The sequence below is a fragment of the Onychostoma macrolepis genome, chromosome 25 (genome assembly GCF_012432095.1).
Source record: "Onychostoma macrolepis isolate SWU-2019 chromosome 25, ASM1243209v1, whole genome shotgun sequence".
NCBI classification, from domain to species: domain Eukaryota; kingdom Metazoa; phylum Chordata; class Actinopteri; order Cypriniformes; family Cyprinidae; genus Onychostoma; species Onychostoma macrolepis.
Window position 1 is genome coordinate 21,131,417 of NC_081179.1, and position 25,095 is coordinate 21,156,511.

General features: G+C 39.3%; 1 protein-coding gene across 4 annotated transcripts in view; it reads left to right on the forward strand.

Annotated features, from left to right (window-relative positions):
- Window positions 1–915: 915 nt before the first annotated feature.
- The window catches only part of nfat5a (nuclear factor of activated T cells 5a), a 30,227-nt gene continuing 6,047 nt past the window's right edge, over window positions 916–25,095 (forward strand). The window contains exons 1-12 of one of the 4 annotated variants that reach the window (XM_058767943.1): window positions 916–1,213; window positions 8,083–8,208; window positions 12,861–13,437; window positions 14,454–14,637; window positions 14,731–14,921; window positions 15,020–15,192; window positions 15,284–15,418; window positions 16,480–16,532; window positions 16,635–16,767; window positions 19,726–19,800; window positions 19,908–20,017; window positions 20,154–22,419. In XM_058767943.1, coding sequence (XP_058623926.1) covers window positions 1,141–1,213; window positions 8,083–8,208; window positions 12,861–13,437; window positions 14,454–14,637; window positions 14,731–14,921; window positions 15,020–15,192; window positions 15,284–15,418; window positions 16,480–16,532; window positions 16,635–16,767; window positions 19,726–19,800; window positions 19,908–20,017; window positions 20,154–22,419 — 4,096 coding nt within the window. In that variant the 5' untranslated portion in view covers window positions 916–1,140. The other 3 variants (XM_058767944.1, XM_058767946.1, XM_058767945.1) reach the window with 3 other exon arrangements.

Below are 25,095 nucleotides of genomic sequence, written 5' to 3' on the forward strand. Positions count from 1 at the left end.
TCAAATCTTTTGCAATTAAGATAAGATAAAGATATCGCTGACCCTAAACTGCAATGTCCTACTTTATTAACTTTCTAAAGTGTCAAAAAAAAGTGGAAAAGACAAGTCCAAAAATGCTTAAATCAGCTGGATTTGGCAACACAGAGGCTGCGTCAAGCCTTGTTCACTCCACCAGTGTCCCGCAGCGATCATGTTCATACCACAGATGCTAAACATTCTTGCAAAATCTCTCAAAATCTTTATCTTCGTCTGATACAGGCTCAAACATATAAGGTTGGATCTCTCCATAGTTCACGCCGGACAGTAGAGCTGTTTGCTGTGTGAGCTACTGAAATCAGCAGCCAATCAGAGCAGAGCTCCACATTATTATTCATGACCCTTCCAAATAAGGTAATAACAGACCATTTCATTCTAGGGACAAATCCTAAGGTTGTAAATGCACATGTAAAACCGTTTCTGGAGAACTTTTGCCCTTACCTAAGCCACATACCTTCTATGTAGATATCAGAGAACAATTTAAAATATTATATTCTATGGCACCTTTAAGATAAAACGGCTTGCCTTAAGCTGACCTCATTACATCCACCTCTGACTGCCTCAGGAGGATCCAGACTTAGACCTAGATCATCAGAGTGCATAATTCAGTTCAGTTCATTCCTCAAAAGAAACGCTTTATGCATTTCATAAGACTACTCCAACATGTCTTTGCATTAACAAAGTGCTTTAATAGCTAATTCAAAGCATACGTTATTTATATTATATTACACAATGCATTATTTTACTACAACTAAATTGCACGACTTGGTAGAAAAAAAGTAATTTGATAGACCAAAGTCGAATACTAATTATAGTCAAACAATAATAATGTCAGATACAGTCGAAATCCTGCGCATGCGCAGAAAGGGGGGAGGAGTCGCTGAAAAAAAAGGTGAATGGCTCTTATGGCTGGCTAGCTAATCAGATGGGGAAAAAAAGCATATTAAAACGTTCCTGAGTGTGAATTTTACTACAGTACATGTACTGTAAACCCTTCATAAGGATTTTATGATTGAAACATCTCTCTTTCTGTATGCATTGCTCTTTAAGCTGAGAGTGATAAGAGTCGTTTCCTCTGATCTCATGAGGCTTTAGCATGCTAGCATGCCCTCTGATTTTATATCTCTCCTGAGCGCCGATATCGACCCCAGTTCTCCCAAATCGCTCTATTCCAAAGGTAAGAACGCGTTTTCATGATTCCAAATCCTTTCTTCATTCATTTAGAGTTGTATTCGTCTTTATCGAGACGTTTAGTTGTGCATAAATATGAGGAATTGCTAACGTCACTTAGCACGAGAGGAGAGCACGCGCTAGCTGTGTGTATTTATAAATGTGTGTATATGTGAGTCAATATGCCCATATGTATGCATGAATGCGAGTCTATATGTGTACGTGTGTGTGAGTCAATATATAAATGCGTGTGTTAAAGTGTGTGTGTGTGAGCGAGAGTGGGTGTGTGTTTGTTTACCTTTACACACATTTTAAGTGACTCGTGGCTCCGAGACAACCAAGCTTTGTTGTCTAACACCAAAAAAGTATTTCAGACACACACTGAAGGTGTTTTATGTTCATTGGCTTTTATGTACTATTAATGTTGGACCAGTGCCATGGTAGATGATGCCATATGCAGAAACTGATCCTCAGTTATTATAATTAATATTTCATCTGCCAATAGCAACACACTCAGCTTGACAGCTAACATGCTGCTGAATCTGGCAGTGTTGACTTGTCATATTAGAAAGTGAGCATATGATTGGCTGATTTGACCATATGATGTTCCTATGTTGATGTGACGTGAATAGACTGAAAGTTTGTGGCTTATGTACAGTAAGCATGATTTAAGAGGGATACTGTTTACAAATGGTCACCTTGTTGTAAGCCGCAGGGAAGTAAATGACTTCCTTTTTTGGGTTTTCGAGCAAATTAAGGATGTAGATTTGAATGCGAATTGAATGTCTTGTTATTTTTAAGCTATAGGCCTACCTATTACACATGCAGTACTATTGTTACTTGCATTATCATCATGAATGATACTTGAAATCATGCATTTCGGTGAGTAGAGGCATGCTGTTACTTTTCTAAGCAACTTATTTATTTGTTTATTTATGTCTGTTGGACAACAATGCAGATGAAAATGTATAGACTTTTTTTTTTTAGAACACATTTGCGACTACAGAGCAGCCTTAAGGACATTAACTGGGAACGCTAACTATACTAGTAACTAATTAGGGGGTGTTTAGACCATTTTAACTAAAAATGGAAAACCCTTTATGCGTTTTGGTTGTTTATTTACACAACAACAGCGTTTTGGGGCTGTGAAAACGCAAAAAAAAGAAAAAGTTTTTGAAAACGATACGTTATCGTTTCTGTGTATTCTGTAAAGCGCAAATTTGTGAAAACTGTTGTTTTCTTTTTTGTTTATTATAGGCCCAAGCGTGCACTGCAGTTATGTTGTCTGTCTCTTTAAAATGCTCAAGTTCTTTGAAGTCAGGTGGGTTCTGATTGGCTGTCAATGTGTTTATCGTTTTTCAACTGGAAAAAAATTGCGTTTCTCGCGATTCTCCCACGATTCTCCCACGATTCTGAACTAAACAAAATGACGTTTGACAAATTATGAGTCTATTTGAAAGTGTTTAATTAATTTGAATCAATTATTAAACATTATATTAACTTTTTGATAAAGTGGTTTGAATGAATGATTCAATGACTCACTCATAAATACTTCACTTGTTTCATTACTGGATGAATCAGCGTTTCTAAACAAATCACTTGAATGAATGATTCAATGACAAATATATTTCTTAACAGTCACTTGACGCCACCTAGTGACAAAACAATGTAATTGACACAAACATTATTTGAAGCCAATTACTTTTAGAAGGTGCCCACGTGGTCACGAAAACGTATAATTTGAACACATTTTTAAGCATTTCTGTTTAAAAACAAGTGATTTTAAGCCATTGAAATGCAATCAGCAGCAAAAGAGAACTCATTTTGCTATATGATGGACTGTCGAGAGGTGCACGCATGTGAAGATGAGCGTGGGAGTTATTTTTTCCGCTTTACAGGACTTGAATGGTTAAATACACACTTGTAAGTGTCAAATTTCATTTAGGTCTTAAATGAAAGCAAACAGCTGAGAAAGAAAACACACATGTAACAGTATATTGGATCTGGGCAGCTCTTAAAGTGGCAGCAGTCTAATATTCCTGCTGTCAAAAGAGAGTTAATCTCTCACTGCTCTTGACTAAATCACTTTTGTAACTTTAATAAGAAGAAATATATGCACAGTGGAGGATATGCAGTATTTTTATACATTTGATTACTTAATACAATGTATGGAACATTTCTTATTTGTTCTGCTGTATTTTTTTTTTGTCCTGTTGCTTGGAATTAGTTTCTTATTCCTATTTAATTCTGACTGTTTAGTTTTTTTGTGATGTTGACACTGGTGACAAGAATTATGAAATTTCTATGGTATCAAAAGTTTGAGTGCGTTGACATGCACGTTCTTAAAGGAGTCCTATGACATTGCTATTTGGTGTAATGCAATGTTTTTATGCAGTTTAAAGTTCAAAAATCATATTATTTTCCACATACTGTACATTATTGTTGCTCCTCAATGCCCCGCCTTTCTGAAACGCGCCGATTTTTACAAAGCTCATCGTTCTGATTGGCCTGCTATCCGGTGCGTTGTGATTGGCCGAATACCTCAAGCGTGAGACAAAATGTTACGCCCCTTACCGTATTGTGATGCTGTGTCCCGGCGCGATGGCACAAAAACAATAAAACCCATTATAAACGAGGCATTTGTTGCATCCAGTGGGGACATAATTACTGATTATAATGACTTATACTGTCTTTTTACATGTCGCGTTGCATCGCGTAAACATTACCATGTCTGCATTTGTGATCGGAGAAACGACAAACAACAAGCACTACTCTACACAGCTCAAAACTCGCGTTTGAATAGTCAGTGACAAATTCTTTAAATAAGAAAACGTACTTAAAGGTTGTGAGTCAGAAGCACCAGACTGTCCTTGCAAAGTTGTAATTGCCCCACTTTATAGAAACAGTCTTTGAGCAGCTGGCAGGCAACTCTCCCAGGTTCAGGAAATAGTCATCCATAAAATGCGCTGCACACACTCTAATATTTGGGTTGAACTGTTCTGGAACAGTGTTGTAAATACAACTTAACCAATGATTTCTAGTTGTGTCCTCTTTTGGAAGCCCAAACAAAGTAGTTTTGCTTTCACAACGAAACTCAGTGTCTCCAGAACATGGCACCGGCGGCAGCAACAATACTACAGCGATAATAAAAGTCCCGCCGCCTTCCTTTTGCGTATACATTTGGGCGGTGTTTTGCAAATCTCCCCACACCGTGACGTAGACATGTGGGGGCATGGACAAGTCTTAATTTTTATAAAGAGTATCTCTTTGGTTTTGAGACTTTAGTCTTTGCAACTTCAGGGATCTTATCTATGCACAAACAGCTTGTTACACTCCAAAGACAAAGGAAAACTTGAAATCGCATCATATGACCCCTTTAAGCCGATTATGCTTAATAAGCCGAAAACGCATGTGGTCATGTAAACACGGTAACCCGTTTTCTTTTATCGGAATAAGGTCATAAACGGCGTAAGCATAAACCAGTCGACACAGGTTGTTTTTTGCCTCTTACCCCGATTTCGCAAGGCATGTAAATGCAATAACCTGCTTTCTGTCGTTTTATTGAAGTGCGCATGTGTGATACGTGACAGGAACGCGTCGGTAGTGCAGATTTAAGTGCATCTAGACAGAGCAAACGTTTTGCAGTAAGAAGGAAATATATCACAAAAACAGACTCTTTTATGACTCAAAAAGTGATGTGTTTTCATCTCATGCAGCAGAAGTAGAAGTGGTTCAGTCAAAACGCTGCATTTATAACTGCATGAGAGGATATGAGCTGTTGCAAGCTTTATTTAACATCACAACTGACAAACATATGGGATACTCATTCAGATATGCAAATTATTATATTTTGACGTCACTAAAGGGAAATAACCTGATTTATTAATAGTCATGTAAACGCAGCTTACTTGCGTTGTCAGGCTACTGACATGTAAACTTTATTGCATGTAAACGGAGAATTTTAATAAGCTTTGATATCATATAGACCTTAAAGCAAAAATAACTATATCATATGCATCGCTACCGTGAAATAACATTACTTGTATAGCTTCATGTGAAGTTTTCTTTGCACAGCTGGTTTTCTTCGCAGTGCTCTGGAAAAGGGAGAGCCCCTCTTCGTAAAATAACAAAAAAAAACAACAAAAAATACAAACAAACAAAAAAACTGTTGTATTGTCAGCATACAGTTGACAAAGTTCGTGTTGGTCTGAACAGACGTATAAACAGCTATTAATTCAAATTAAATAGTTTATCTTACAAATTGCCTAGCAATGCCCTGAAAACCACTCGCAAGATCACACTTTTCATAAAACAACAAAAATCTGGTATATTTATAGTTCTCAAGCTGTTTGACATGGGTCACGTGGTCATGCTTGGCCTTTTGTGTTCATTTCACTTGACTTGACTTTGTAGTGACGGACATGTTTAATAGTTGCTTCTAGGAATTGCTTTGTAGATAATTGTTTTCATTATGTGTGGCCACCTGCGATTGGTGGAGTTTTACAAAGCCAGCGTTCGTGAAGGTGAAGTGTGTAATTATTGTGACACTTTGGCCTCCTTTCTAGCTCCAAGAGAAGTTTTCCTGTCCTTTCGAATTCTTTTGAACAGATTTAATCCCTGCAATATAAAACACTGCCTAGGCTGAGGAGAGTCGGACCATCCCATTATCTCTTTGTCGTCCAGGGATGCATAGTGTTAAAATAGCAGGAATGCAGAACATGTGGTATGCAGACCTGCTGACCGCGGCTTCAGTTTCACTACAGGCACCAGCGCTTTTATTTACAAAGCATTTCTGTTGGGGAGTGTTGATTCAGGCTCTGATTTCCATCTCTGTGTTTGTCCACTTTGTTTCTCTGTGCCAAAATGCTACACTGATCCTGAAATTGTTCTATGAATAATGGCCTGTTCACACCAAGGACAGAAACTATAACAATAAAGTATTCATTCTATGAGAACAGCGAGGTCCACATTACAGCTATAATGATAATGATACAGAGGCACTATTTTTTTTTTTTCAACTGATGGATAATAAAAACTTTGTGTTACATTGTTGTCAACACTAATTTGGTTATTGTTCTTGGTCTGAATAGAGCTCAAACTTCAAAATAGTGTGTGAGACTCTAAAAATGTCAAAACTTTATTTCATTATTTTAACTAATTCACAATCTTATAGTTGGACTTTACTTCTCAATGTGACTTTATTTGTAATTTAAAATGCTATTCCCAATTGCTTTTTTACTTTGAGGAAAATAGAAAACAGGCTTCCATTTTTTTAGTTTTTTTGTCATTTTGCATTTTTTTTTAACTGATTTACCACAGCATTGGTCTGAATACATTTTAAAACATTGAAATGTCATATTTATATTTTCTAGCAACATTAATACATAGAAACATATATAAATAATAATTAAATAAAATAAAAAAATGGCCAAACAAGTAACAGGATTACCTTGTTTGGGACAAAATGTTGATTCGTAGTTATTAAAAATTGCTTTAGTAACACGGTTGAAATGTTAAATCTGTCACATGCTGTTCACACACTACAATAAAATCTACTCGTCTTGCTGGAGAAACTGTCCAAATGACACGATTTTATGTTACAGTTTTTTAATAGGGGGAAATAATTCTGTCTCTAATGATCCTGGGATTTGCTTTAGATAATGCAGTTATTTGTGTGAAATTCCACAAGCTAATTCTTCTGTTACTTATCCTTTTTATTCCTCACAAAAACAAAGCAAATAAACATTAATTTTAATTCACGAAGGGTGAAATAATCTGTATTTAGCCAAGCATGACAATAATTATTATTACAGTCATAAATCGACAGAAGCATACAGTGTAATTGCACAGAAATAAACCATTGAGAGTAAAAACATTGTTGTTTTGTTATGGGAAGTAACTCTGTTATGTTTGTCCCGGTCATTTATCAAGGGTTTACAGGTAATGTGAGAGAAGCTGTCATGGTAATATCGCTTCAGTGCTTCCCTATCAACAACTCTGTAATCATCAACATGATGAACGAGGCACACAGGCATCATGGGACAGTGTCCCTAGATGGAGCTCTGGGAATCATAAACACCTCCTCTGCTTATTAAATATCTGCTGCTGCGCATGAAGGAGGCCGTGCCCAGGGTTAATATATAACTACATGTGCTGGATCTGCAGCGTTCCAGTATTTTTTATTTTTCTTTTAAATCATGAAGCAGATTTCTAGCTTTTTTTTAAATTGTAAATATTTATTTAATTGGCTAGCTAATACAGCTTTTTCAGTTTTAGTTATTTTAGTGCATCAAATTAATCTAAATTAAAATGAGAAATGTTGTCTTGGCAACTAGCTGAAATAATAAAAATAGGTTCTTATTTAAGTTAATGTTTATTTTATTTAATGAAAATGTTGTTGTTTTTTTAAATGGTTTTAATTTTCCTTGCAGTTTTAGTTAAAACCCTTGTACACAGTGTCGTAATTGGATCATGCTATGTATTGCACATAACATGTTATTTATAACATGTGGGGGTTAGAGTTGTTTATGAATATCACATAAGTACATTTTTGTGATGGTAGTTGCTGTCGGTTGTTGCAAAAAACAACTCATGTTGTAACATGATAATACGTTGTTTATTGTTAAACTCGCCTACACGATTCACAGACTGTAATTGAATAGGTACACACCAATATTTGTAGCATTTGTCTTGTTCATGCATATGTATTAAACCTGGATTTAGCGAAACAGTAAAATAAATAAATGTTTGGTGTTGCTGCATGCTGCAAGATTTATTCATTGCTCAAGATTTTATTGTTCTTTGTTAGCACATCTTAGTACAGGTTAGTACATCGTCACCTCACTCTGACTCTCTCACACTTTCTATGTTTTTCAGAGTCAGTGTATGACTTGCTCCCTAAAGAGCTGCAGTTGCCCTCGGTCGTACAGCAGGACAACCCCACCATGAGCCAGAAGAGCGGTGGAGAGGCCGGACCTCCTCCTCCGGCTGCGCTGGCCTCAGGTAGGACACTTTTCACATCGCTCCTTCCTTCCCTGTCCTATTTTAGTCATTTTTTGTTCAAGCTACATAGACTCTCCTAATCGGTTTCACTCAGTCCTGTGTGCGTGATGTTAGGGAGACTTCCTGTGAAGCTCAACTTTTTCTACATTTTTTTTGTTTTTAGATCTTTACTACACTTTTCTTTTTAGTGGTGTGGTGTTTTAATTTTTTTCTGTCTCAGCATATGGGCTTGTACTCTTTCCTTTCTAGTGCTGCTGACCTGTGCTTCCTGTTTCACTTGATATCACACTTTTTTAAAACCCATCTGCACGTCTTGACGTTTCTAGTCTTCACTGTTTTTTTTTTTTCTGTCCTTTGGCTGTTTAGATCATGTCAGATTATTTTGCAGACTAACTCATTTCAAGTGTTTTTCTCGACCTGTCCCATTAAACCTGTTAAAAAGAGCTTCCTGTAATTGCTGTCAGTGGGGTAGAATGATTTCCTGACTTTTCCCAGATCATGTTCTGGCGTCTGGAGAGCATGTTATGGTTGAGCCAGTCAAGGCGAAATAAATGGCACTTACTGGCTGGCAGTGGTCCTTGAGCGCATTAGGTGACATCTGAAAGAAAAAAAAAAAAAATCATAAGCAGTTATTTGACATCTTTGTCAACAATTATATTGGCGTTAGGCTTAATTTGGGGCTTTTCTCTTAATCCTTTTGCTTCTTTTTTGGAGGCCTTTGCTTCTCTCAGCTAAAGATACACTTACTTTTAATCGGAGTAGGGCTGGGCAATATAGCAACAAAAAAAACACCATTATTAAATTGGTTTTTATATATATGAATACTTCAAATCTTATTTATGTGTGCATTTGCTCTTAAAAAAACACTTAGGCTTTTTCAGCATTGTCTATCAAATACAATAAAAAGTAGTTTAATATAATCATGAACTATGTTTTACAAAATGTTTTTTTATTAATTGAATTTAAAGAGAATGTTTAATAATTTCTGTTATTCCATGGTCTGTCTGAATACTGGATTCTGATTGGCTGGCAGGTATGCAGTAAAACTGTTTAATGCACAGGTAGTTCCAAGTCAGTTTAATCACAGCTCCATATTAATGCGCTGCTTTAATTGATGCACACTAACCAACACACACACACACACACACACACACACACACACACACACAGAGAAAGAGAGAGATATCGCAGATTGCGCTGCACACACACACAAATTTGTTGTCAACGCTTCCCTGCGATTTTTTTATTTATTTTTTATTAATAAAATAGCCTAGATACTAGATCGCTATATTATATTCCTCAGCAACGAGGTGGTAAAATAAAATTGCTGTTTTTGAAGTAATTAATTGTTTGTACAGAGAGACGCGCAGACGCAACATGCAGGTAACGCACACACAACTGTCATCTCTCTCTTTCTCTCTCTCTCTCTTTCTCTCTCTCTCAATTGAAAATTAATTGAAATAATTGCTATAATTCATTCAAATAAATGTGGTCTTACCGCACTATTTCATCTCTGTATCTGATTTGAAGCGGGCAGAATGCCTAATGCTAACGAGACGTAACTGACGAAAATAACTGTCATTTTTACCCATTCTGTCAAATATTGCGCTGCAAAGAGCAATACAAGTTTTAACTTGTCTATAACTTAGCAAATGACCATGGAATAAGCGGGATAAGCAACGGCTTGCCGTGCATTAAAGGATTTTAAATGCACAGTTCTTTGCCTCCACATCGTGCATTTAATATCCTTTAATGCACTGCAAGCCGTTGCTTATCCCTTACTTTGCATGCACCGATATAAGAATACATAACAGCATAATGCATAATAAATGCCAGTATTTAAAGTTGAGATGACATCAGAAGTGAGCCTATTTATTTTCTTAATTATTTATGAAAATGATTTTTTACGAAAATGCTTTGACTTAATAATCTTTAATCAGAATGTAATAATAATATAATTTTTACTTGAAAATTCACTTCTGTTTTATGCCGACATCAAAATATATATAAAAATATTTGTGACTCTGGAGCACAAAAGCAGTCTTATGTCGCTGGGGTATATTTGTAGCAATAGCCAAAAATACATTGTATGGGTCAAAATGATCGATTTTTCTTTTATGCCAAAAATCATTAGGATATTAAGTAAAGATCATGTTCCATGAAGATATTTTGTAAATTTCTTTCTGTAAATGTATCAAAACCTAATTTTTGATTAGCAATATGCTTTGCTAAGAACTTCATTTGGACAACTTTAAAGGCGATTTTCTCAATATTTAGATTTTTTTGCACCCTCAGATTCCAGATTTTCAAATAGTTGTATCTCAGCCAAATATTGTCCAATCCTAACAAACCATACATCAATGGAAAGCTTATTTATTCAGCTTTCATGTGATGTATACATCTCAATTTCGAAAAATTGACACTTAAGACTGGTTTTGTGGTCCAGGGTCACATTTGGCACAAGAAAAATCCAGTGCCACACAAGGATCTCTGTGAATATTCTAGAGCAGTGGTTCTCAAACTTTTTACAGCAGCGTACCCCCTGGGGCATTTAACATTCTTCTGCATACCCCCTCTCTTCCACTTAGGGTTCACACCTTTTCTATTAAAGGACAATATTTGCCCCCTTAAATTGATTTTTTTTTACCTTTATAGAGGCAAAGGTTTTCTACTCTTATTAATTGTATGTCATGTTTTATGTCACATTCTTAACATTCCAATAAGTGTATTATTAATATAATAAATATAGCAATAAATGATGGCAAATCGAAGTGATACTTGCAGATTTAAAAATAAAACCGTCAATAGGTGTCTTAATGACAGAGGCGTCGTGTCATTCATTCATTCAGTAACGAAGCAAAATGCTGTACTTATGAATGGTTTATTAATCATTGACTCTCTGAATCGTTCAAAGCCGCAGATTCGTTCACTAACGAAACACCGCTGTATGTTGCTTGGAGACGCACACCAGATGCTGCGGATTTCTTTGGAATTTATTCCGTTGCAAAATATAACAAACAATATTGACAATATTCTGTTTAAAATGTAGGCTACATTTAAAATGCAAAATGTTAACTCAATATTACCTTTTTTTGTTGAACTAATTAATTAATGTCACATTTGCCATCGTTTCTGGGCCTGGGAACGTTTCAGTTGCATTGCTGTCTATGGAGGGTCAGAAAGCTCTCGAATTTCATCACAGAAATATCTTAATTTGTGTTCCGAAGATGAACGAAGGTCTTACGGGTTTGGGACGACATGAGGACGAGTAATTAATGGCAGAATTTTCATTTTTGGATTAACTATCCCTTTAAGTTGGGGTAGAATTAAATGAATGCCAAAACTCAGAATTTTGTTTGCGTACCCCCTCCGTCACCTCACTTACCCCCAGGGGAACGCTTGCCCCAGTTTGGGAACCACTGTTCTAGAGCAATGATGTAAACAAATAATTTTGATTTAATTTAAATGAATTTGCAGAAATCAAACTGTTGTGATTAATGGTACTCAGTTTAAATTAGAGGCATTATTATAATATCTTGTTTTATTGCTTTACGTGTTTAAAGTCATTTTGACATTTACAACTTTGCTTTCGTCAACAAAATAATATCAAATATATCGCCCAGTCCTAATTAAAGGGCGATACTGTGATTGCAAATATGTTTGCAAGTAGCCAGGTTAACGTTACACTGCTTCCTGTTTTGACAGGAAGCTGAGGGATCTTTAAGTGAAGCATCCCAGACAAATATCAGTGTTTTTGCAGCAATAAATTTGAGGTAAAACAATCAACCAAAACCAAATCCACCACCAAATTAGGACTGTTAGAAAAACAGTTATTGATTCTGTACAAAAAACTGGCCCATTAAATTTGTAATCATAAAAAAAATAAAAACTGATGTTTTTATGAATATTATGATTTTTGCTCAAATGATTCTGACCAAAATTTGCTGATATCTACATTGGATGACCAGCACTTATTGTTTATTCGCTGTCATTTGTCGTTTTTATTCCAGGGAGTTCCCTCTGAATCAGGGAGAGTCTGCATATAAAATGGTCTGCAGTTCTCTGCTTCGTAGGTCAGAAGCTTGTTTATTCTGTCTCCATGGCTACGTTCAGTCCCAACCAAATCGTCCAATTGGCATGCATTAGTTGACACCTCAGAATTGTCATTGTGCAATAATATTTTTCTATGAGAGGCTGTTTTGAATAGATCAGCTCTGGGTTATCAACCAGTACCACACCAATTCGCCCAATTGGCATGCATTAGTCTCAGTTATCATTGGCCAATGCAATTTGGCTTTTTTAAAATAGATCATCACTGGGTTATGCAGAAGTGACAACAAATGCTCTGTATACCCCTTACGCATGTTTATTTTTTTGCTTTTTTGTGATAGGACTAGTTATTGGACCATTATTGAGATTTTACAAAATGTTCCAAAGAAGAATTAATATACATTTAAGAAAGAAATAGGGGATTGGATAATGCATCAGCTTAATCAGGCCTACATCAATTAGCGATTTAATATTAACAAGACATTCAAAACAGATAAAGGGCAATGACCAGATATCATGTCGAGTTTCACTGCTTGATCGGGACTGCTAGCCAGATTTGCACGGACAGGTTTTATTAACGTTCTGCATTGTGCACACTACAGATGCTGCTGCCACTTGCACCGCTGCCTCCTCCCCTGGAGGACTCAGCAGTACACTTCCTTCCTGTCCCAGCATGCTCTCTGCTACTTCAGCCCCAGAGCAGGCTTCCAGGCTCCACAGCGGTCCCGCCACAGAGGGGATGCCAGAGAGAATGGGTGTGGAGCCTGGATCAGTGGGGGCTATCAGTGCGGGAGATACTGTCGGAGCCACACAGAGCCAGGCGACCCCCTCGAAGCGGCGGACCGTTCTGAGCATCTCGCCCCCTCCGGAGGACCTGCTGGATGACAGTCGGATGTCCTGCCAGGATGATGTGCTTCCCAACCAGGACTCGGAGCAGAGCAGCAGCATGTGGATGGACGACTCTGTGTCCAACTTTAGCATGGGCAGCAGCAATTCATACAACGACAATACTGAAGTGCCCAGAAAGTCTCGCAAGAGAACTCCTCGTCAGCGGCCGGGGCCAAAGCCTGCGGCCCGGGAAGAAGCCGGCATGGATGTGTTTGATGCAGACAGTGCTAAAGCGCCGCACTTTGTTCTTTCACAACTGGGTTCAGACGCCAAAGTCACACCCAAAGTGAGGTTGGTGACCTTACTTGTCATTTTTGACCTCAAAAAAATTCTAAATGAATTTTGATTTAGAATATAAAGGATTAGTTCACTTCCAAAATAAAAAAATTACTGATAATTTACTCACCTTCATGTTATCAAAGATGTTCATGTCTTTCTTTCTTCAGTTGCAAAGAAATTAAGGTTTTTCTCCATATGGTGGACTTCAACAGGGACCAACAAGTTGAAGGTTAAAGGTCAAATTGCAACTTCAAAAGGCTCTACATGATCCCAACTGAGGAATAAGGGTCTAATCTAGCGAAACATTCAGTAATAAAATGTATATACTTTTTAACCACAAATTTTAGTTTTGCACTAGCTGCGCAATGCACATCCACAACTTGACGCACTATGTAATCACGTTGGAAAGGTCACGCGTGGTTAGTTCTTCGTCTGTGTACTCCGGTTCAAAAAGGTAGGGCAGGGCAAAAAAAATCCATCTAATTTTCTCCTCCAACTTCAAAATCGTCCAACACCAATGTTTTACCTTTTTTTGTAAAGGGCATTTGACTTTCTTTGCATGTTCGCTTTGTACTTCCCCCTATGTCACACATGACCGTTCCAACGTGATTATGTAATGCGTGAAGTCCAGCTAGTGCAAGATGAGCATTTGTGGTTAAAAAAGTATATCAATTTACTTTTTTTTTTTTTTTTAGAAAATGACTGATCGTTTTGCTATATAAGACCCTTATTCCTCAGCTGGGATCGTGTAGAGCCCTTTGAAGCTGCATTGATACTGCAATTTGGACCTTCAAACCGTTGATCCCCATTGAAGTCCACTATATAGAGAAAATCACAGAATGTTTTCCTCAAAAACCTCAATTTCTTTGCAACTGAAGAAAGAAAGACATGAACATCTTGGATGACATGGGGGTGAGTAAATTATCAGGAAATTTTAATTCAGGAGTGAACTAATCCTTTAAAAACATGTCACGGAAGATGAATCACTGTATGTATTTTTTAATTTTTAACTTTTTCTTTACCTTTAGCTCCCTTGAAGGGTCAAACAATCAGAAGGGGGGTATTCTTTCCATTCAATACCCTCAGAAGAGCGACGGGAAGGAGCTGAAGATTTTGGTTCAGCCGGAGACGCAGCACAGAGCACGATACCTCACGGAGGGAAGTAGGGGATCCGTCAAAGACCGTACCCAGCAAGGATTTCCCACAATCAAAGTAAGAATTGAATGCACATTATATTATCTGAACAAATATGCATTTATGGATAATACAGTTTATGTGGTAATGTTTCTAAATATGGCACATCAGTTAGAGGGAGTCAGTGAACCAGTGGTGCTCCAAGTGTTTGTGGCTAATGACGCTGGACGTGTGAAGCCTCATGGGTTTTATCAAGCCTGCAGAGTGACGGGGCGCAACACAACGGCCTGTAAGGAAGTGGATATCGAGGGGACCACAGTTATTGAAGTAAACCTTGAGCCGACCAACTCTATGACCCTAGCGTAAGGATCATTCTGTCCTTGGTTTCCGGTGGCAATTGCAGTGTCTTTTAGTCGACGTGATATTTAATATTAAAGTGTATTGTGATGTGTCTTGGCAGCGTGGACTGTGTTGGAATCTTGAAGCTGAGGAATGCCGATGTTGAAGCTCGTATAGGGGTTGCTGGCTCTAAAAAGAAGAGCACTCGAGCTCGTTTGGCCTTCAGAGTCAACATCCCAAGACCTGATGGATCTGTCCTAAGCCTCCAGGCCCTCTCCTCTCCTATTTTATGTAGTAAGTGCAAAGGATATCAGGGTATAGATTTGATATTAATTAAGGGATATTATTTTCCACATTTGTGACTTATTCCTTGTCACATTTTCAGCTCAACCAGCTGGAGTGCCTGAAATCCTTAAGAAGAGTCTTCACAGTGGCTCTGTCGCAGGAGGAGAGGAAGTCTTTATCATCGGCAAGAACTTTCTCAAAGGAACCAAAGTTCTTTTTCAGGAAAATTCTACAGGTATTGCATGCATGATCATCTAATGCCTTTTAGATCTAACAAGCACTATAATGCCCCACACATGGCAATAAGATATGAAATTTAGTAATTTAATTTAGAAATTAAATCTTGTGTAGCTAGTAGGGGTGGCACGGTACATGTATTCGTACCGAACCGTCACGGTACGGGCGTCTCAGTCCGGTGCATGAGGTCTTACGACGAATACAGGCAATTCACCCCCAATCCAGAAGGGGGCGCCCGCAGTAATGCAGCACTGTTTGATAACCGCCAGCAGAAGAACAGCGAATGCCGTGAGATGCGCACTTGAAAACAAATCCCACTAGACAGTGACCATGTGCTGATTCTGAGCCTTTATATTTTAAAGGCTTGCGCACTCAACTGTTTGTGAAATAGAGCTTTGTGCTTGATTATCCTACCTCTCTCATTCGGCACAAATCCAAATATTCCATAATATTTCCATATTTGCGATGTAAAGTATCTGAACGCTAAACTATTATTTATTATGTAAATTATAGGCTTTGTACTTCAGTCGCGTTCCAACGGTGACACAGAGGCGTGTGCGCTGATGTTTGGCTCACTGTATTTTATTTTGATAAAGTACCAACTGTGCTGTCAAGCTCCGGCGCGATCACTTCAACTGTTTCCTAATACCAGCAGAATCAACTTTAAACACTTATTGTCTTATTAATAGTCACTGTATAAAGGTCTGCTTTTATTTGTGTACACTCACAATGAAAACAAAACAGATTTTATAGACATAACATGTAATAATATTTAGTATTTTCACATCTAGATGGGGAAAAATTGTAATTTGCACTACTGTCTGTTCAAAATAAATGAAAAGAAACTGAGCATAGTAGATTTATTTATTTTTTTTCCCCTGTTGTACCGAAATCGTATCGAACCGTGACCCCTGAACCGAGGTACGTACCGAACCGTGACATCTGTGTACCGTGCCACCCCTAGTAGCTAGTATGATAAACAGTCTTGTTTCTGTTAAAATGCAAGTGTACAATATGTTTTGAACCCAAGTACATCTTTTTCCTTCGTTTTCTTTTCAGATGAAAGTGGCTGGCAGGGCGAAGCAGAAATTGACATGGAACTTTTTCATCAGGCAAGTGCAGGACATTGCTTTACTGTTTTTACTTCTGTTGTGTAATGCTTATCATTCATAAATATCTTGTCTAAAGCATCTTTTCAACATAATTCGATCCAGAATCATCTAGTGGTGAAGGTTCCCCCATATCATGACCAGACAGTGACCTCCCCAGTATCCGTTGGGATTGCCGTAGTGACAAACGCAGGGAGAACTCATGATCTACAGCCTTATACCTACACTCCTCTAACAGGTTGGTGAAGAGATGACACATTTATGATATCAACAGATATCCAGCTCAAAAATTCCTGAGAAATACAGTGAAGATGTGTTGACCGTAAGCAAAGTGTGCAATTTTCTTCTTTGGATAGTCTTAGACCAGTGGTTCCCAACCTTTTTTAACTCGCGGCCCACACAACCAAACACACATGTTTCCGTGGCCCATTTAAAAAAAATTAAATGAACCCGCTATTTGTGTTTATTAGGTAAAATCTAATTTTCACCAATTGTGTGAGGTTTTCCAGCCTTTTTTGATGAGCTTTGCAACACCATAAGGTGCCTCCACTCTTACAACGTGTCGTAACCAAACGCGACAAGCAATATGGCTGTCCACACCAGACGCGATGCAACAACGCGACGTGACAGAATCAATCAAATATCACAGCCATTCAGAAGCACTGCACTCCCAACGAAATGGACAAGTTTATAATCTAATTTATAATTATTAAACCTTTTTAACTTTATTAAAAGTACATACTGAGTGACTGATACCATCTTTATGAAATACACTTGTTGGTTCGCATTGAGTTCACAGTTTTAACGGACATGTTTGCTTTAATTTATTTTTAAGATCTGAGGTAAACTATCTGTTGTTGTTTTCACTATGAAAGTGAAGTGACGTGTGGCCAAGTATGGTGACCCATACTCGGAATTTGGGCTCTGCATATAACCCATCCAAGTGCACACACACGAACTTGGATGGGTTATATGCATGAACGCACACCTGGAGCAGTGGGCAGCCATATTGCTGTGGCGCCTGGGGAGCAGTTGGGGGTTCGGTGCCTTGCTCAAGGGTCTCACCTCAGTCGTGGTATTGAAGGTGGAAGTGAGCGCTGTACATTTACTCCCCCCACACACAATTCCTGCCGGACCTGAGACTCAAACCTGCAACCTTCGGGTTACAAGTCCGACTCTCTAACCATTAGGCCACGACTGCCATAAACGTCACACAAAATTATATTCAAACTCACATTAGACACTTTTAAAATGAATTAAATCACATAATCAGTACCAGAAATTATCATTGTTATAGTTTGTATGCTGTTGTTCCAGACGCAACGTCGCAGAAATAGAAACTGTTTCTAAAATAGAAACTTTGCGTGTCGCTGTCATGCCATCAGATCAACATGGAAAAGATAGCCTACCTTTTATCGCGTGTCATGGCATCGCATGTAGTTAGGACACAGTGTTACTGTTGTTATTGCCAGGGAACGCAGTTTCAAGAATTTTTTCCTGCTTTGGTACTCTAAGTTTGTTCTCAAAAAACTCTGTAATCTTGGACGCATATTCGCTATGTTTTTTTTTAAGAGTGCCGTCGTAGTTTGTTCAGTTTCAAAGCTTCATTTGACAAGACGAGCATAAAACAGAGCGGTAGCTGTTCGTTCTCTGCTCCCACACATGTGAAACCTAGCGCTAGACGAATTTTCTTCGTTTAGGTTTATTTTGAGTCTTTTCAGAGTCAGGTTTACTTGTAGAAGAAAAGTCTGTATTTGTCCTTTTCAGCGATGCCGTTGACAACCATTTATCCATGTTTAAATCTGTTGTAGCATATATGCAGCAAAAATATGTTAGATAAATTGTTAAACCAATCAGCAAGCTCGAATAGTGAATGCATAGTAACGGTTTATTATTTATTTATCGTTATTTAATTATATATCAAATTGTTATATTTAATTATGACTAGACATTTTTACATTATTTCTATTAATAATAATTAGCGGCATAATACAAAATTGGTTTACTCCGCACGTGTGCAAAAACATTTGGGATTCATAGCTTCCTTAAAATAGTAGTACAACAGCATGATTTAACAAGGCTAAACCTAGTACCATTGATGCATGGCAACATTTTTCTTCCAACATTTTGGACTATATAAAGGAATGACCATATAAAGTTTTTTTTCAGATTGTAAAATTATTGATAATATGTCTGTTGCTCCCCCCTCCCTGTTGTTTGTTTGAATGGATGTTATTTTGTTAATCTAAAGACAATAAAAAGTTAATAATTAGCGCCCCCCCTGCAATACCGTTGCGGTCCACAGGTTGCAAACCACTGTCTTAAACGATATCATATTTTAGGGTTAGGGGCATGAACAATAAATCAGTTGGGTGTAATTTTAGGGGTGGGGTTAGGATTTTAGTGATAGGGATAGTGTTTGCCCTATGGTTGTTTGATAGGAATGTTTGGCAGCATGATGAGCAATGCATATTATTGGGTAAATCAAGCAAATTTACTTTGGTAAAGCAGGTATGAAATTGTGAATCTTAGTATAGCAAAGGCTTATCATATGAATATTAATTTGGTCATGCTGACAGTGCTTTGTAACTGTCCTGAAGTGCCCTTTTGCATGGCATAGGATTGGTACATTTGCAATGTCAGAACAGGCAACAGAAATGCAGAATGCAAGAGCAATGTATGGAAGTAGCTTAGGTTAAAGATTACATGCTATTGTTTTGTTGAATTTTCTATAAAGAGTCATCAATTGTTCCTTGTGAAATTTTGTTTCGGTGACGGTGACACCCTTTGGGAACAGAGTATTATACAATTGCACTTCTGCACCAGCAGATGATGCCATCATTCATTATTTTGGTTTCACTTTATTTTGATGGTCCCTTTAACACATTCTATTGACTATATGTAATGTTGCACCTACATTTCTACTGACTCTCATTAGAGTGTTAGTAGTGTATTAGTTGACTGGTAGGGTTAGGGTTTGATTAAGTTGACACGTTCTTGCAAAGTTACTTATAGTCAGTAGAATATCTGTTGAGAGACCAACACAATGAGGAGTTAGTAGATATGAAGCAGACAGTCTACTAATACTTTTATGAGAGTTTGTTGACATGTAGTTGCAACATTACTTAGTGTCAACAGAATGTTCAAAAGGGACCATCAAAATAAAGTGTTACCATTTTTAACTCTCTTCATACAGAGAAGGTTGAAATACCAGTGAAATCAGAACTGCCAGTCACAGTCAAGGCTTGTACCTTTGAAGAGCAGATAAAAGGTGTGGCATTATCAAAATATTTTCATGTTTTGCTGCCATTACACTTTAAATTTTTATGATAGACTCTTTAAAACTTGAACTCATATATTTTATGACTTTGTTTACAGCAATGCAAACTGAGACCAGTTGTCTAAACAATGTGTTATTGTTACCTATGGTCAAACGAGAAGAACCTATGGAAGTTTCCTGTAATGCAGCACCTTCAGACATTTTTAAGGTACTGTCATCCTTTTGTAATTCAAGTTTCAGGTTTAACCTTGGAATCCTTTAGTTTAGGTAGTAAACCCAAGCAAAGTGTTGATTTTATGAATGGGGCATGAAAATTAACACATTTTCTCATTTTTGCAATGCAGCCTGTAGAGGCCCTTAGTTCAACCCAACAAATCTTGGAGATAAGTACTGTCCTTCCCTCTACCACCAAGTCTTTTCCAAGTCCTGTGGCTCTTCAACCCGTTGACTCACAACAGCCATCAGCTCAAATATTTACAACTCAAGAAACCTTATCCACCATACAGAAGCAGGACATACCTTCACCTGCATCGTTCCAAGTGTCCTTGTCGGAAGACACAACAGTTCTCCAACCTGTTCCCCCTCAGGTCCCTCAGCAGTTCTTGCGGGAAACCCCAGAGACTTTGTCTCCAGAGGACAATAGTGCAGATGGAAGTGGAATGGTATTGGTGGGCATAGACTCTCGGAATCCTCCATCCCAGAGGCCACAAGTTCAGGCTCTTTTGCCCCAGGATGGTGTTGCACAGCTAGAGAGAGCAGTAAGAGAGCTGCAAGCACAACAGCAACTAAATTCTGTACTTTATAGCCCGACACCATCTGCAGAGAGCCTTCAGCAACACGTCCAGGAAAACATGAACAGTTTAAGGTTGGGTGGAAATGAGACAACTCTAACAAACCAGCTACAGCAGCGGCAAGAGCAGAATATATTGGAGAATCTGCATCATCAGCAACAGAAGGCACTTGTGGATCTACAACATCAACAGACAGTCCTTGAAAATTTGCAGCAACATCAGAAGGTCTTGGAAAACCTCCAGCAACAGGCTCTTGGCAACATTCAGCAGCAGCAAACACACAATCTACAGCATCAACAGCAGCATCACCAGAAAGTCCTGGAAAACATTCAGCAACAAAGTTCTATAGTGACTCTGCAGCATCAAAAAGTTCTCGATAATCTGCAACAGCAGCAACAGCATCAGAAAAATTTAGAAACTCTTCAGCATCAGGAAGTAATAGAGAACCTAAAGCAACAATTGCAGTCAGAGCTCTTGCAGACACAGATTCCAATGCAGTGTACGCCTAGCTTTCCTAGCGAACAGCAAAGCTCCACACAGACTAATACTCTATCGCAGCCCTCTGAAGGCTTCCTCCAGAACCCACCCCAGCAGCAGTTGCAGCAACAGACTGCTCTTTTCCAACAGACAGGGGGTCTTATGACCATTCAGACATCAAGTTTTCTGCAGCAGCCATCCTCTCAACCCTCACCTCCACAGCCACTTTTTCAGAGTCATAACCCCTTGAATGAAACGCAAGACTCACAGACAGTACTCTTTGGAACCACAAAGTCACCACAAGTCCAAGCAACCTTATTTCCTGGTACCATGACAATGCTAGCAAGCACCAATCTGCCCACAGATCAGCAGGCTCCTTCAGCTAGCTTGTTTATTGCGCAGAGTGTGTTGCCTAGCCAGTTATCATCAGACAATAACCAGAACCAGCAGCAGCAACAGATAGCTTTCCTCACACCCATGCAGACATCTGGAACAGAAGCTCAGACTGTCTCACTTTTTCAGGGACAAGCACAGTTGTCCACCCCAATGGAACAACAGCAGTCTCCCCAACAACAACAGATGGCAACAGCCCAACAGGCCCCTCTTTTTCCAAATATTGCCACAATATCCCCAAATCAAGCACAGCCACCAACACAGACAGGCATATTGTTCTGTACCACAACCATTAATGCCCATGATCTGCCCCAGGCTCTGCTATTCAGTGGCCAGAACCAAGCTTCACTAGCAAGTGACCGTCTCCCTGAGAATATCTTTCAGGAGCAGCAACCCATGCAAGTTGTTCCCAGCTCTGAAAACGTTACTGTGAACAACCCTTCAAACCAACCCACCGCCTCAGCAGCCCAGCCAACTCCGAATCCACCAATTATTTTTCCACAAGCCAGTGTTGCGAGTGTTGCCCAACAAGACTCGGCAGAGCCCATGTCTTTTCAAGACCAGAGCACCGTTGTGAGTGACTCTGCCAGTTTGCCTTCAACACGGACAGAACTTTTTCAGGACCAGCAACCTATGCAGGTTGTCCCCAGTGCCACCAGCGTAACCCCTGTCTCTCCTACGGACCAACCTTCTGTCAACATTTTTTTGCCTCAGTCAGCAATTTCAGCCCTGCAAGGTGGTGTAAGTGCTCAAGAGTTACCTACAACTGCCACAGCAGCCACCATCTTTAGTGGACAGAGTGGTGTGGCAGTGGGCGGTCTCCAGAACACCACATCTTCTGCCCCTCAGCAACCTCCCAGTCAACTCTTTCAGACAGCTATTGGGGGAACTCTCAGCCAACCTGGACAGCCAGGACAAGCAGGCCTTTTTCTTTTTGAGATTCCCAGTGGTAAGTGCAATTAAGTCAAAATGAAATCAGAATTGCAATCATGCTCAAAATATTCTTTGGAGCAGTGCTTCTAAAACCTGTCCTGTCCTGTCCCAACACTACACATTTTGTATGTCTCCCTCATTAGACGCAACTAACTAAGTTTTGCAGTCTCCGTTGAATCAGGTGTTATTTCATTTTCATTTTTTTCATTTAACCTTTATTTGACCAGGCAAGTTAATTAAGAACAAGTTCTTATTTTCAATAACAGCCTGGCAGGAGAATTAATATCTCCTGAGCAACATACAAATATGTAAGACAAGGCAAGTTTATTTGTTACATGTAAGGCAAGGCAAGGTAAGTTATGTATTACAATACATAAACATAAAAGAAAAAAAGGATAAAAGAAGAAGAGAACAAAAGAAGAAGTGTTAGAAGAAGACAGCAAAATGTTCAGTTGTGGGGGGTCCCCAGGACAGGTTTAAGAGGCACTGATCTGGAAGGTGATCCGAATTGCAATCTTCGCAAATAACGGTAACATTGGGACATGTTGAGATGCACTGGAAGGTGATTCTGTCCTTGACCTGGTCCAGGAGTGTCTAAACTCTGTCCTGGAGGGCCACTGTCCTGCAGAGTTTAGCTCTATCTTAGCTCTAAATACTTCAGGACAGTGGCCCTTCAGGAGCAGGATTGGACATCATTGATCTAGTCCATGGGTAGGCAAGTTCTGTCCTAGGCCACTTCCACATGAAGCCAGAGCTTTCCCTATCCGATCTTTTTTGTATACAAACCCAACACAACAACAAAAACGAACATAGAACAATACACTTATTACACTATTTATTAATCTGTGTTAATGTCAGTTAAAGGTGGGGTAAGTGATTTCTGGTAGCCAATGCTGACATTTGAACTCACCAAAACAAACACGCCCCAACCCCAAAAGGGTCTTGCCCCTATTTTGATAGCTCCACCCACACATGCATATGGCAACGATTAGTTCTGTGAAACAAAGCAAAACCAATGTTACTCACCTATTGAGAAGAAACTTCCCACTCCTTGAGTTCTCTCCGGTGCTGGAAAGCTGATCCGATATTTACAGGGGTCCTACTTCTTGCCTTATCGTAACACTGTGTCTACACTGTGTCTATAGCTCATTATAATCAATGATGCTGTCTACACTGGATGCCGCGCCGTGACACGACAAATCCCCGACAGTAAACTGCTGCCGCGTTCTATTTATGACATATGGACACAAATTTCAAATGATTTTCAACAGTCGCTTTGTCACGTCCAGTGTAGACAGACTGCAACAGGACAACCGTCTCGTCCGGTGTAGACACGGTGTAAGAGCTAATTCTTTTGTTCCGCAGACGTTTTCCTCTTCTGTTATTTATCCGCCATCTCTATCTTTCTGTCGTCGCTCGGCTCGGCTAATGTCCGTCATGTGCACTGAGTGCTCTCTCCTCTGCATCATGAGTAGATACGCCCCTTAATGCTGATTGGCTACAAGTTTGTTTTGATACTGGGCCCGACTCAGTTCTTCGTTTTTGAAAAAAATGCATACCCCACCTTTAGTTAATAAAAATACAGTCGTTGACTTTGTTCATGGTGTTGTTGCTGTTATGTGATGTAGTGGTGTCTGACTAGTGTCGAGACGTGGGGTGATGACATCAACGTTTCACAAAATATACAGATTGGCTGTACACATGAAAACACAAGGGTGTCGTTTTTCAGATTTATCCACCTGGTTTCAAAATATAGAGGTTTCACACTCCCAAAACACCAGATCCGTATGGATTAAATGCAGATACGATACAAAATTTATTACGTATACAGCGAAACGCATCTCCTTGTGGACGGGCCCCTAGAGAGCCACAGTCCTGCAGAGTTCAGCTCCAACCCTTATCAAACACACCTGAACAAGCTAATCAATGTCTTCAGGCTAAGGCTATAGGCAGGTGAGGTTTTTTTTTTTCAGGGTTGGAGCTGAACTCTGTGGCCCTCTAGGACTGAACTTGCCTACCCCTGATCTATTCCCAGTCAAAACCTCTTGGTTCTGGCATTGGAGTAGTTCTCCACTGTGGAATGCAAACATTTCATAATCAAACAAATTCCTGATGATCTAGGCCAGGGCTGGGCAACTTCAGTCCTGGAGTGCCACTGTCCTGCAGAGTTTAGCTCCAACCCTAATTAAACACACCTGAACAAGGTAATCAATGGCTGTTTCTCAGTTCCGAGAACACAGAGAACAGACTTGTGTTCTCGTGGAGGCTTGCTTGGAAGAACAAACTCTGAAGTAGAGGTCTGCATTCCCGCGGCTCTCCCGCGGGAACCGAGCAGATTTCTTGCGACGCGGGATTAAATTCCCCAATAAACCGCGGTAGCGGTCGGTAACTCTGGTGTAATTTGAACGGGAGCGGGCGGTTTAACAATATCTTGTTCCCGACGTCCTTTCAGAACAGCATATCTGTGCTTTATTCTCATTGACCACTGGTACAGCCTGCACTCAGGACTGTTATGCATGCATGAACCAGTGCTCTCTGCGTCACGCGTTTCATTTGCGGGGTGTGTGCGCTCAGCATGTGCATAACGGTCCTCAGAGCAGGTTGTAGCCTACTGTAGGTTGTGACAGAACAGGCAGGTTGTCGATGAGTGACAGCAGAATAAGGATGGAGCAAAGTGAGGATGCGCTGTCCT